Genomic DNA, 13639 nt, shown 5'->3' with positions numbered 1-13639 from the left:
CAGAATCATTTTATTTGTGCCTGTTAATAAACTACCAATTCATTGCAGCCATAGCTAGTATAAAAAATGGTCACCACAACCCTGGGTCTCAATTTTCTCACCTGTAAATGCAAAAATAACTTGGACTATATGATCTCTAAAATCCTGTATACTTCTAAAATTCTAATTCTCCAAAAAGGAGCGTTTCCAGAATATTGAGTAAAAACACATGGCTTCTTTCAAAAATGCCATCACCCCCAATGTATATACACACACACATTTTCTCTCCAAAATGAATACTTTAATGGGAAACCTGAAATATAAAACTTGTAACCATAGAAGTAGTGAAACCATGTGAGCAACAGATTCTGCAAATAATCTGGCCAGTTCTTTTTGAGCCTTAATGACGTATAAATTTAAATTATTTAACATTCCATTGATCCATGAAAAATTTCCAGTTCACATTCTGTTTTTTTCAGGTTCTATATGTGCATTAATCTTATGTTCCAAAAAAACAAAAAAAACAAGTATGTAAATCAATGAATAAGTAAATAGAAATATGGTTTGGCAAACTCATACACAGACAGATACACTCACATACACATACATACAGAACCCTTGAAATAAAGATGGCCCCAGAATAGAATAATTACATGTGTCCCCTCTACTCTAGCAACTTCTGACCATAGGCATTTTTGCCCTCCTGAAGATGTTTGGCAATGTTTGTAGACATTTTTGATTGCACGTTGGGCAGGGAGGTTGCTACTGGCATCTAGTGGGTAGAGGCCAGGGGTGCTGCTAAACATCTTACAATGAACAACACAGACCACACAATAAAAGATTGCCTGGTACAAACTGCCAGTAGTGCTGAGGTTGAGAAACACTACTCTACACAGTGGTCTGAAGGATCAAATAAGGGAAAACCAAACTCTTTATATTCCATTCCAGGCAGCTGACTGGAAAAGAGGAAGGAAAAATCTCTCACCTCCACGATTCCACATAAATCTCATTAACCAAAACTAATTCCATGGCTATACCATAAAGTTTTATTTCCACCCTGACACTTCTAAGCACTTTAAAAAGGAAAGACAGAGCCATTCCTTGCTATATTTGATCTATAAGTGATCTTTTACTTGCACTCTCCTAGGCATTTTCCCACAGTGTGAGTGAAATGCTTTGCCACTTGGTATGGGAAAGATTTTGATAATCCTTACCTCACCTATTATAAAGATAAAAGTTTCTGAAGCTTTTCTGGCCTGATATCTTACCTAATAATAGAAAAACATGTAAATCGACCATACCTCCACTACACTCACCAGCCAATCAGGAGAGTATGCAAGTTAATCCAACAAAGATGGCGGTTAATTTACATACATAAGCACAAAGCAGCAGAGCGAAGACTGAAGGCTCCGGCCGGAGCAGTGAAGACTGAAGGCTCCGGCCAGAGCGAAGGCCTGGGTCCTGGGTGCCAGAGGAAAACTGGTGCCGGCAGCCAGGGGAAGGGAAAGCCTATTGCACAAATCTCTTTGTGTAATGGGCCTCTAGTTTTATATATTTCACATACATTAAAATGAAAACATGGCCCAAACTAGGAGGTCATGGTTCGATTCCCAGTCAGGGCACATGCCCGGTTGTGAGCTCAAACCCCAGAAGGGGGCTTGCATCATTGATGTTTCTATCTCTTTCTCCCTCTTCCTTCCTCTCTCTGAAATCAATAAAAACAGTAAAAAATTAAAAAATGTGCCCTGACCGGTTTGGCTCAGTGGATAGAGCGTCAGGCTACAGACTGAGAGGTCCCAGGTTCGATTCCAGTCAAGGGCATGAACCTTGGTTGTGGGCACATCCCCAGTAGGAGGTGTGCAGGAGGCAGCTGACCAATGTTCCTCTCTCATCGATGTTTCTAACTCTATATCCCTCTCCCTTCCACTCTGTAAAAAATCAATAAAATATATTTTTTTAAAAAATGTGGTTATATGTTTTAGTATAGCTTGTCTTTCTAAGGAAAATTATGAAGATAAGTAGCAATCTAATTCATATACAGCAGGAAGGTCTAGATTTTATTTCCTTATATGCATATTTTGCTGCACCTTGATAACTTATAGAGGGTAAGTTATAGTTGGAGAGACGTTGAAATTTATTCTCCCATTTCCTAATACCATAGTAATCAAATATAAAATGCCATTAACTGAAAGATACACTATTTTATTGTATATCACTGAAAGAAAATATATGTCAATTGAAAATGACATGCCTTCAATCATAAAACATCACAATTTGAGTGACATCAAATATAAAAAAGGTGCATCTTAGAATTGAAAACAAAATGTATTATTCTGTATTATAATGCCTTTTCCTCTTCCTCAGATAAAAGCCATGTGTTATGTTATTCTATAAAAGTCCTTCCATAATAATGTTAAAAGGTATACACATCGCACAAAACACATAAATGGTGAAAAAACTAGCTTAAAGAAATAAACCAAAATCTTAGGTAATTCTAAGGTTCCTTTCAAGTTATAGATACATTACATACTTTTCTGACTAGACAGGATTTTTAAAAAATCTATTATATAGTTTTTCTATGGGGAAAATTATAGTTATAGTTTTGAATAGGGGGAAGTTGAGACAGATAACTAGTTCTCTAATTATAGTTTTTAAATGGGGGAAGTTACAACAGATATTATCTACACTAATAAAAGAGAAACATGCAAATTGGTGTCACTCGTTATGCCCACCAGCCAATCAGAGCGACTATGCAAATTAACCTAACAAAGATGGCAGTTAATTTGCATACACAGGCACAGAGCGAAGAATGAAGGCTCTAGCCTGAGTGAGGACTAAAGACTGAAGACTGAAGAGGCTTGGCTTCTCTGCTGTAGCTGCAGCGGAGAAACCAAGCCTTGCTGCGGCCGAAGGGGAGAAGCCAAGCCTCACTATGGCTGGAGGGGAGGAGCCAAGCCTTGCTGCGGCTGGACCAAAGGCCTGGGTCCCGGGTGCTGGAGGAAAACCGGTGCCAGCAGCCAGGAGAAGAAAGGCCTATTGCACGAATCTCTTCATGCAACGGGCCTCTAGTAATGAATAAAAATTAACTGGATCTAAATTAGAAGTATTAGTTAACTATGAGAAAGAGACTGCCTTTGACAAAAAGGGAGGTAATAGGATTTTTGTTTAGGGAAAATGATTTGAAGGTCAAATCACATTTAATTCTGTTGTTTTCATACATTTTACCTACAATAAAGGTAATGAAACTACAGTTGACCCTTGAGCAACATGGAGGTAGGGGTCATGACCATGCCCCCAACTCTATGCGTAAAAAATCTGTATATAACTTTTGACTTCCGCAAAACTTACCTATTAATAACCACCGTTGACCAGAAGCCTTACTTATAACCTAAACAGTTGATTAACCATTTTTAAAATATGTTCTTATTGATTTTTTTTATAGAGATAGGAAGAGGAGAAGGGGAGAGAGGAAGAGAAACATTAATGTGAGAGAGAAACACTGATCAGCTGCCTCCGGCATGCCCCCTACTGGGGATCAAGCCCACAATCCTGGGCATGTGCCCTAATCAGAAACTGAACTGGTGACCTTTTGGTGCATGGGACCACACTAAACCAAGTGAGCCACACCAGCCAAGGCAACACATATTTTGTATGTTATATGTATTATATATTGTGTTTGTACAATTTTTTTAAAAAAATGAATAAAATCATAAGGAAAAGAAAAACATTTATGGTATTTATTGAAAAAATATAAGTGGAACATGAAGTTCAAATCCGTGTTGTTCAAGGGTCAACTATAGATGTATCCTGTGATTGCTTTGAGGCACTATAATATCCTTTGGGGGGAAAAGCCAGTCTTTTTCCTATACTAAGTTTGGCATTTAGAAAAAGCCTGTGACTTAAGAAAGACTTTTAGCCAAAAGAATTAATCCTTTCCTAAATTGAAAAGCATTTCATAGAACAGCTTATCCACCTAAACACTTTTACAGGTCAAATTTTTCCCTGTACGAAGAAAAACTTAAGATGCATAAATGCCCAGCCAAAGCAGAAATGACATATGGACATGTTTGTTTGTTTTTACTAGAAGCTGAAAAGCAAATATAGCTATAGACCAGTAAAACCAACCCCAGTACATATGCCATAGTTGTGCTGGGCAGGAAGCTTAATAATGCTGTTGGCTACAAACTCTCCCCACGACCAGTGGACTGCCTATTTGACATGATGGCCATCAAGCTGCCAACATTATCACATCTCAATGTACTGTTTTAGTAGTTCAGCTGTGAATACCAACTCAGAACTGAAAAGAAAACAAACAAAGCCCTAATGATTCTGTACCAACCAAGTGAGAATAAATCAACAACACACTTCTTGGCATCTCAATATCTATAATAATAAAAGCATAATATGCTAATTAGACCAGATGTCCTTCCAGACGACCTTCCGAACGAAGCCAGGGCTGCGAGGGAAGCCCGGGTCCCAGGTGCCAGAGGGAAGCCAGTGCCGGCAGCCTGGGAAGGAAGGCCTACCCTTGCACGAATTTCATGCATCGTGCCTCTAGTGTTACAATATAATCAAAAACACAGTGCATGTTGGAAAAGAGTAGCCTTAAAATCCTGGACAGGGAGCAACAGACTGCTGCCTTTCTGAAGTTGAAAATAAAATTTAAGTTATCCAGCAGCTGAGGCTATAAAATCAGTCCAGGGAGGGCACCCGTTCCCTCTCCATAGGGTAGGCCTATACTCTTATTATTTATTTGGCAGTCCTCAAAAGCCCACATCTGCTTCCAAATGCTTGTTCTAGAAAATGGCAAGGCTGTACCACTGCTGCACCACAATAAATACCCTTTTGTGAAATTTTAAGGACAAGTAGAGAGGAGAATTAAAACAGGTTGTTATTAAGAGTAACTAAGGCGCTCCAAAATGCCTAAACATTGATTATCCTGTGGGAAATAACACAGGTATACTGAGGCCCTTTCTTTGAAAACCTGTGAAACAGCAGTATGTTGCCTTTAAGTAATTTAGGGGATCTTTTAAGATCTGGAAACTCAGATCATGCTTATTTTTATTTTGAAATGGAGTTCTCATTTTAATGTGTGTGCATATGTGTGTTTGTGAGTGTTTACTTAACTCAGTGTTCATTGAGAAGGCTGTCTGTAAATATTCTGTGAATAAATGACCATGATAAAGTCAAACTCTGTACATATATAAACATGATCTGCATTTAAATGAGCATATAAAATGGATATCAGCATTATAATCGAACAAAACTTAAAAATTAAAGTGACACATTTGATGATGTGCATAATCATAGACTTTCAGGATCATAAGGAGCCCTACAGGTCCCCTAGTCCAACCCCCTCAACTTACAGATGAACAAGCTGAGGATTAAAAGACACTTGCTGACCATAGTAACACCATAAGTAAAGGATGTGGCCCAGGCTAGTGCCAACATTTGTTTCTAAGGCCATTATTTCCACCAGGATCCACAATCCTTACAAGCCTTCACAATTATTAAGGATGAAACAAAACCATCATTTAAATTATAAATTAGTATAAATACAGATAAACTAAGAACATTTATGTTCAGACAATATTTGGGAAGACAGAAACTACAATAGAGCATATTTACTCAACTTCCTATGTGATGACAAGTCTTCATTTAGTTTGTAGGAAATTGCAAAGGAGATACAGTTTACTATTTAATTTAGAGATGAAATAATTGAGAATCAAAAGCCTCGATAGAAGTTATCTAAAAACACATTGATCTATCCCACAGGTAAAATCTCTGTGATGTCCCTATAGGTATCCTCTTCACCACTACCATGACCTACAAGAGAGACATAGGAAATACTTGGCCTAGAGCAATATGGTCGTTTCTTTTATATTCTGCAAATTGCTCTGTTTTGTTGAAAACAGATACCTGTATTGGAATCACTGATGGAGTGTGTGGGTGTATTGTGTGTAAAGGAGATAAAGTGACCCCCTCAGGAATCAACAAATCAGTGACACCCGGATGTTCATTCTGTTAGCATCTAAAAAGGGGTCTTCACACTATTGTGATCATTCCTTCATTGCCCGATTGCCTTTTTACCAAACAGCAGGTCTGACATTTGTTTAGCTTCCTCTTCCTCAACCTGTTACTCCCCTATCAATATCAGGTCCCCAGGCACTGTGCTTATGTGTATCACCTGTTCCAACGCTTACTTGTTGACCATTTGGATAGACCACTTAAGAATTCACAGAACAAAGAGTTATAAAGGTATCTGGATATAACCAAGTTCATTCCCACATTTTAATTATGTAGAAACTGATTTCCAGACAGGTAATGCAGCCAGTCAGAGACAAAACTGGGACTTGAGTCAAAATGCTGACTTAAGTATAATGCTTTTCTCACTATACAACATATTTGCTTTTATGATTGGCCTAAAAAGAATGTGCATATCGCCTATTTAGGCCAAATATGTTAATTGTTTGAAGCCATTATCATATTATATTTTTAATAACAAGGTGAAAACAAAATTGCTAAGACATAGCAGCATAAGGTAGTAGGAAGACAATACAAGCTTCATAGCTAAGTAGATCTAAATTTTATTTAGGCTCCCGAATTTACTAGCTATGTTACCTTGGTCAGGTTGGTCATATTTTTTTAAAATATGTTTTTATTTATTGATTTCAGAGAGGAAGGGAGAGGGAGAGATAGAAACATCAATGATGAGAATCATTGATTGGGTGCCTCCTGCACGCCCCACATCCTGGTTCATGGGTTGACACTCAACCACTGAGCCATGCCAGTCAGGCAGATTGCTCAACTTTTCTGAAGTTTAACTACCAAAGAGTACTAATAATTAAATGTACTGGTATATATAAAACACCAAACATATAATAGGTGCTCAATATATAATTGTTTCCATTGTTTCCAAACTACCACTAAAGAACTGTGCCACTCTAGCAAATTCCTTTAGCCCTTTGGATCTCCATTTCTTCCACTCTAAAATGAGATAAGCCCTAGCCAGTTTGGTTCAATGGATAGAGCATCAGCCTGAGGACTGAAGGGTCCCGGATTTGATTCCAATCAAGGGCATATGCCCAGGTTGTGGGCTCGATCCCCAGTGAGGGGCATACAGGATGCAGCCAATCAATGATTCTTTCTCATCATTGATGTTTCTTTCTTCCTCTCCCTTCCTCTCTGAAATCAATAAAAATATATTTAAAAAAATAAAATGAGATGAAAAAAAATAACACAAGTGAATTCCAAAGAACCTTTCAGTTCATCAATAAATAATAATTCCTAAAGATTCCTTCACATGAATTTAAATTCAGCAAACACTTAAGTACCTTATACCCATCCTAGGCACTGAACAATTCCAACTACCACAGGGAAAGTATCTATGATTTCAGCAGAATGGGACCAACTGCATAGTATTTTAAGTTACACAAAGAAAGAATTCTACGCAAAACAAAATGCTTAACTTTAAGGAAAACTCTACACAGGACATCAGAAACCTAATGTAATAAATACAAATAATTTAGAATATAACTTAAATTATTACTCTGTTGTGGGTTGTTTTTTGTTTGTTTGGTTTTTTGGCTAGGATTGAAGATGAGAATTAAAATGTTTATACTATAGGATTGTAACCAAAGACTCAAGAGGCATTTAGTTAGAGCAACTAATAGCATTTTTGAAAAGAAAGAAATGAACAATAAATTTCTCTTTCCATGTGAGTCTCACATTAAACTTTAAAATTTAAGATACTGTGTCATTCTGAAACAGAGAGGAATAAAACCTCTGAGAGGTGTTTTACAGTGGTAAACATTAATATAAGAAGGTAGTTGACCATGTTCTCACATTGCCTTTGAATTTCGTGTTTTGGATTTACATTCTCAAAAAATAAAACATAATGTAATTTAAATGATTGAATCCTGTAAGCAAGACCTGAGAAAATATTAACTGATCTTAAATAAAAATTTTAACTATGAAGTTTTTCCTCCTGTTTTCTTCCATAAGGAAGCCACTATTAATGGAATTTTTTCATTACAGATAAGGCTTTTTACAAATGACTGTACAGGTTCAAATGTATTTAAAATCATGAGCAGAGCTCCTAATCATGACTTCCCAAAAATTCATTTCAGGTTTACACTGTTGGCAGACCTATACAATATTATTTATCCATATTTTAGAATATTAGAGTACACATCTTAGATGATAAGATGTTATCAACAAAAAACCTTTGCTTTTTGTGAGTATGAAAAAACAAAAATGGCCCATTTAAATATTATTTCAAATGTGTGAAATAATGTAATATTTTCCCTAAAACTTAAGGCCTATGTTATATGGGTTCATTTTTACCCTAAAAGATGATAGAGTAAACTATGTCCCCCAACATACTTTATGTACAAAAGTCCAGAGAGCCAAAAAAATATGATTAAGATATATACATATCAATCTTAGTGTGAACCAGGGTGCTGCGTTCTGTTTCTTTTGTTACTACATGAGTTTTGGACACAGCACTTCACCTTTTGGGTTCTGTGTCTTAATCTATGAAACAACAGAGGAACCATCTGATTATCTCTTTAAGGTTTCTTCATTCAGTTCCTATAATTAACATCTGTGTGTATCCTCAATACAGCATTTGAGAAGCAGAGGACATGGGGCAAAAGCACTCACATGAGAGCACTTATTCTGCCCTTCATGCATGCTGCCAGGACAAGCCAGCTTCTGTAGAAAGCCAGACACTAAATGGCCTGGCTTCATGCCTTGGCTAAAGAACACCACTGATGACTATGAAAGCACTTAAAGAGGCTCCACAAGAGGAAACTATTTTCTGAATGCAGTCCAAAAAATAGGCAGGGGGCATGTAGTCCTCGCAGCCTCAGACCCTTTGGATCCTCTGCCTTTTATCTTGGCTGGCAGAGGCACTGAGTTGATTTAGGTAACCTATGCTTTCTGAGCCTTAAGAGAAATAATTCTGAAAATGAATGGCTCTCATTCCCAGTCTCATGTCTGATGCTTAAAATACACATATTTTTATGCAGCAACTATATTACATGTAGCAAACCTAGGACTCCTTCAAAAGACAGCATTTAGCATAGTGGTTACAAGGATGTAACCACTGGCTCTACTACTTAACTTCTTGGGAAAAAAGTTTAATCTCCCTGTGCTTCAGGTTCTCTTTCTGTAAAATAAGAGAAACTAATAAACCCTAACTCATAGGGTTGTTGTGTGAATTAATTAAGATGATATATGTAAAGCAGTTAGCACAGAGCCTGGCATAAAGTAAATGTTGAAGAAAGGAGGGAGGGAGGAAAATGGGAAGGAAGGAAGGAAGGAAGGAAGGAAGGAAGGAAGGAAGGAAGGAAGGAAGGAAGGAAGGAAGGAAGGAAGGGAGAGAGGGAGGGAGGGAGGGAATGAGTTTGGTTGACTGATCCTGGGATCTGGGACCCCCTTTTCAGGTTTATCTGAAGGTCACAAACAATTTTTGGGCAGTGAATGGCATCTGCTGAGCTTTCCTATTCTGAGCAAATAACATGGCAAAGATTCAAAGCATGGATCAGCTTTTATGAAATAGGATCCTGCAGAAGTCAGGAAGAAATGAGATTATCCTGAAAGTAGGAAAGATTTACTCTGGTTTAAGACAAGATCTTTAAAAGAGATAGAAAACACACACACACACACACACACACACACACACACACACACACACACACACACCCCTAATATGGTCATACAGAATCAAAGGGGGTTGTTTTTATTTAGGCCTTCTCAAGTGTTGCCAGCACTAAAAGCTACAGAATTTTATAACTGCTAGTTTCCTAGAGACCATCTAGTTCAACTTCCTGACTTGATAGATAAGTAGCTGAGGCCCAGAAAGGTTAAGTATCTTACTTGAGGTCATTCAGCAGTAAATGACAGTACCAAGACAAAGAAGCTTTCTGACTCCCTCATTTGCCAACCCAGTACTCAGCCTGGTATATTTCACCCAGTCAGCATCCTGCCCTTGTTGTGCCAAATAAAGTGTTAGAACACATACACGCACACATGTTTCTCACTTTTGCCCAGGTTCCCAGAAAAATACAGAAGCAACCTTGACACACACACCACCACCACCACCACCACCACCACCACCACCACCCATTCCAGAGCCTCACATTGTGGGATTTGGGGAGGATCCTGGTCAATCTGTGGCCCTCTTTGGAGTTTCTGCTCTCTCTGTTCCTTCCTCACATGAACTCTTAAGGGCTACTTCTAGAAGTTTCTCACCTCAAAGATCAGGCTCTTCCCAGGGCAGAAGTTACCACCTGTTAATTTGCAAATTCTCATCTTCCCACACATGCAATACACTGAGGCAGGAAATACATAATAAGTTCCCTCCTAGGTCCCTGAGTCAGTTCAGTCAGAAGAATCCCTCCCTCCCGCCCTAAAATAAGGCAACCAGGTTCCTTCATGACATGCAGGGGAATGTGAAGGGCAGGGGAACTTTTAGGTATGCCTGACACCGAGAACAGAGAACGGGAGAGAGTGGACCAAGGAAGGGCATGTGGATTGGAAGAAGCAGGGAAATGAGGAGAAGGAACCCCCCAAACTGCAAAGTCTGGATCCTGAAGACAGCTGAGCGTCTGACTCACTGCTGAGGGAACAGAACTGCCAAGGGGGTTGCGCTGTTTTAATTACAAGAGACTGGTGCCCTAAACGACACGTATAGGAAGCAGGCAAAGCTACCCTGAAGTGGCAGAAATTAGGGACTCTCTCCCCTCTGGGTCCCTTTTCTCTCGCATCCGGTGCTGGCCATTGGGTGCCTGGCAGGCACACGGGAGCTCCCCAGGTCCCCCCAGGTTCCTAGCATCACCCCTGACTGGGAACTCACAGCCGCTCTCAGCTCTTCCAAGAATTGAAGGAAAGGGTGGGACATCAGAGGTTTTTCTCAGCTCTACCCCTGCTCTCGCCACTCCCCAATCCCTAGCTCCTTGCAGGGAAACTGATCTGAGAGACGCTTTCACTGAGTGAAACTGACCAACGTGGGGCGCTTCTAGTCCCCAAGCACGGGAGCCCGCGTGGGGTGTCGCTCAGCCTCAGTCTCTGCTGTGAGGGTGGGGAGGCGTCAGTGTCACATCCAAGTGTCCCTTCCCCACACGCGCACCCACCCACGGAACTGGAAGGAAGGATGTGCTTTGGGTATTTTTTTACCCCTCCCTACCTGAATTCCGGGACCAAGTTAGGCTGCAGCCCGTAGAAAGCAGCGGAGAGAGTGACCAGCCATCCGGGCTTGTAACTCCCATTCTCGCACTCCAGATAAGGCGGAGACCACTTGACAGGGCTCTTGTCCCCTCCCAGCCCGTCTCTGCGCCGCCAGCTATGGCCCAGGCCCCGGGGGCCCTGATTGGAGCCCCGCCGTTGTACATGGGTCCGCCACTTGCGCCGGAGGCCGTGGAACCACTCGGTCTCCAGCGTGGCGTTGGCCAGGTGGTGAGCCGAGGAGGACAGGTCCTGGAGCAGAATCCGGCTCTCCTCTCGCGTGGCCTGGAGGAAGACCTGCGGGGTGGACGCGGGCGCGGACGCGGACAGCGACTGGGTGCTGAAGGTGATGGCCGCCCGGCAGATGCTGGGCTCGCCCTCCAGGAGACTCCGCACGAGCGCCTGGTACCACTCCAGGTCGTCCTGCAAGTTCTGCTCCCGCGACTTATTGCTTTGCAGCATCATGTTGAGGAAGTTGGTGGCGTGTGTCAGCGTGTCCAGCGCCCCGTGCAAAGAAGGATGGGAGCTGGCTAGAGCTGACGACTTCCCCGGCAGGCCCGCCAGTTCATAGCGGCCGGAGCAGTTGGCTCGCTTCAGCTGGAGGGAGTCCCCGGTGTAGAGGTAAGAGGCCACGTCCATGGGCACCTCCTCGGCGAGTTTCTGCGCCAAGATGGTGCCGTCGGTGGAGCGGCTCCCGGGAGCCCAGGGGTCCGAGGCAGAGGCTCGAGCCGGCTGCTGGGCGTGCTGCTTGGCCCTCAGGGTCCTCTCTCGAGGGAAACCCGGCCGTCCCGCAGGGTCGCGGCTGGCACCAGCAGCTCCCAGTCCCAGAGGAGCGAGCAGGAAGCAGAAAAGTAAAGGATAAGCCATGGCTCCCATCTGCCTCTCTCTCAAACAGGAGAGGAGGTAAAGGGAGGAGTCACTTTTTAAATTTTGGTCGTCAGTGTATCCACAGTAAGACTTTGCCTAGGAGTCTTCCCCCTTCTCCAGATGGCACCCAGTCGAAAAGGACTTCAAAATAAGACTGTCTCGAAATTGGCCCACTGGCTAAGCTACCGTCACAGGAAATCGAATCACCTGTGGCAACGCTGGCTGCAGCCGCTCCGCGGTGCGTCGGCTGGAGATTTACGCACCTCGCAGCCTAGAGCCGAACAGGTTACCTCCCTTCTGGCTCCCGGCAGCTATAGTTAGCCTGCTTACGTCTTTCTGCTCGGCCGCTTCCACCGCCGTTCTCATCGAGGTGTGTTCAAGAGCTGGTGCTGCTGATGCTGCCGCCGCGGCCGCCGAAAACGCTGCTCCATCATCTCACCCGCGGCAGGTCGTTCCCGCCTCCAGGCTCGGCTCCTCCTCCCGGTTCGCTTCGCCCGAGGCGCGGAGCGCGCGCACACACAGACCGGTACCGCGAGCGCAGGAGCCAGCCTCACAGAGCGAAGATTCCTTTTAAGACGAATGTCCTCTGGGGTCCAGAGGGCCAGGCAGCTGGTTCGTTGAGGCTTTAGGTTTGCCCACAAACCACACTCCTGCCTCTCCCTGCTATCGGGAGGAAAGCTGGTTGAAAGAGGCAGCTTGGCCGCAACCAAACCCTTGTAGGGCGGCTTCAAGTCGTCCTGTTCCCTGTGTGGTCGACTCCTCTGTCAATCAGCCGACCGCTATTTGTTGGGAATGGGGCGGGAGCTGTCCAGTGCTGAATCCGAGGCGGCACAGAGGAGGCGCTTGAGGAGGCGGTGGCGCGAGATGCAGCAGCGCTGAGTCCTTTCACCCACTCGCGTTCCCCGATGACTCTGAAAGCTGAGGGGATGGGATGAGGTGGGCGGGAGGGTGGGGAGAGCAGAGCTTTTGTGGCTCAGAGCAAAGGAAACTTGAACGTACTGAGGAGGAGGGTGTTGGCGTCTTGCCTGCTTAGTTCAATCAGCCTTTTCTTTTGCCTGAAAAAGAGGGAGAAAGGAGTTTTCATTTCTGACTTAAATCAGAGGGGAAGGACGTAGGATGGAGACGTGTGCTCCCCAGCATCTGCTCATTTTTGGCAAATCATCAAATCCTCCTTCTTGTTGCTTAAAGAAATGATTAAAACCTACTTGCAGAGGTCTTGGCTATTAGAGAGTAATAGAGACATCTACTGGCTGAGTTTTAAGGGGGGAAATGCCATATTTAAAGAACCTGTGCTTGAAAGGGCACCAGGATGAAGGGAAGGGGTGAAGGTATGCAAGTGAAGATGTAGAAGAGAGAGAACCTGTGCAAGGGGCAGGACTCGGTCTGTAAGAGAATAAGGAGTGTGTCTGTGTTGAGTGAAAAGGGAAGTCATCCCTAGAGATTGGGAAGTCATTCCTGCAGACTAGGATATCCCAACAGAAGAAAGAAGAGCTGAAAAGTATGCCAAGACTTCTCCCCAATTGCTGGGAATTCCCTTAACAGTGTCTAATTGTTTTATTTGAAG

At 42.7% G+C, this 13639-nt stretch overlaps 1 protein-coding gene across 1 annotated transcript in view; it reads right to left on the bottom strand.

The window, feature by feature from the left end:
• Positions 1-12972, bottom strand: part of GPR158 (G protein-coupled receptor 158) — a 392719-nt gene extending 379747 nt beyond the window's left edge. Inside the window, exon 1 of the mRNA XM_059660955.1 lies at positions 11171-12972. Coding sequence (XP_059516938.1) covers positions 11171-12084 — 914 coding nt within the window. The 5' untranslated portion in view covers positions 12085-12972. The remainder of the gene's footprint in view (positions 1-11170) is intronic.
• Between the last annotated feature and the right edge of the window lie 667 nt (positions 12973-13639).

This window comes from Myotis daubentonii, chromosome 1 (assembly GCF_963259705.1).
Source record: "Myotis daubentonii chromosome 1, mMyoDau2.1, whole genome shotgun sequence".
Taxonomy (NCBI): Eukaryota; Metazoa; Chordata; class Mammalia; order Chiroptera; family Vespertilionidae; genus Myotis; species Myotis daubentonii.
Note: the sequence above shows the minus strand (reverse complement) of the source record. Positions and strands in the feature narration are given on the sequence as shown.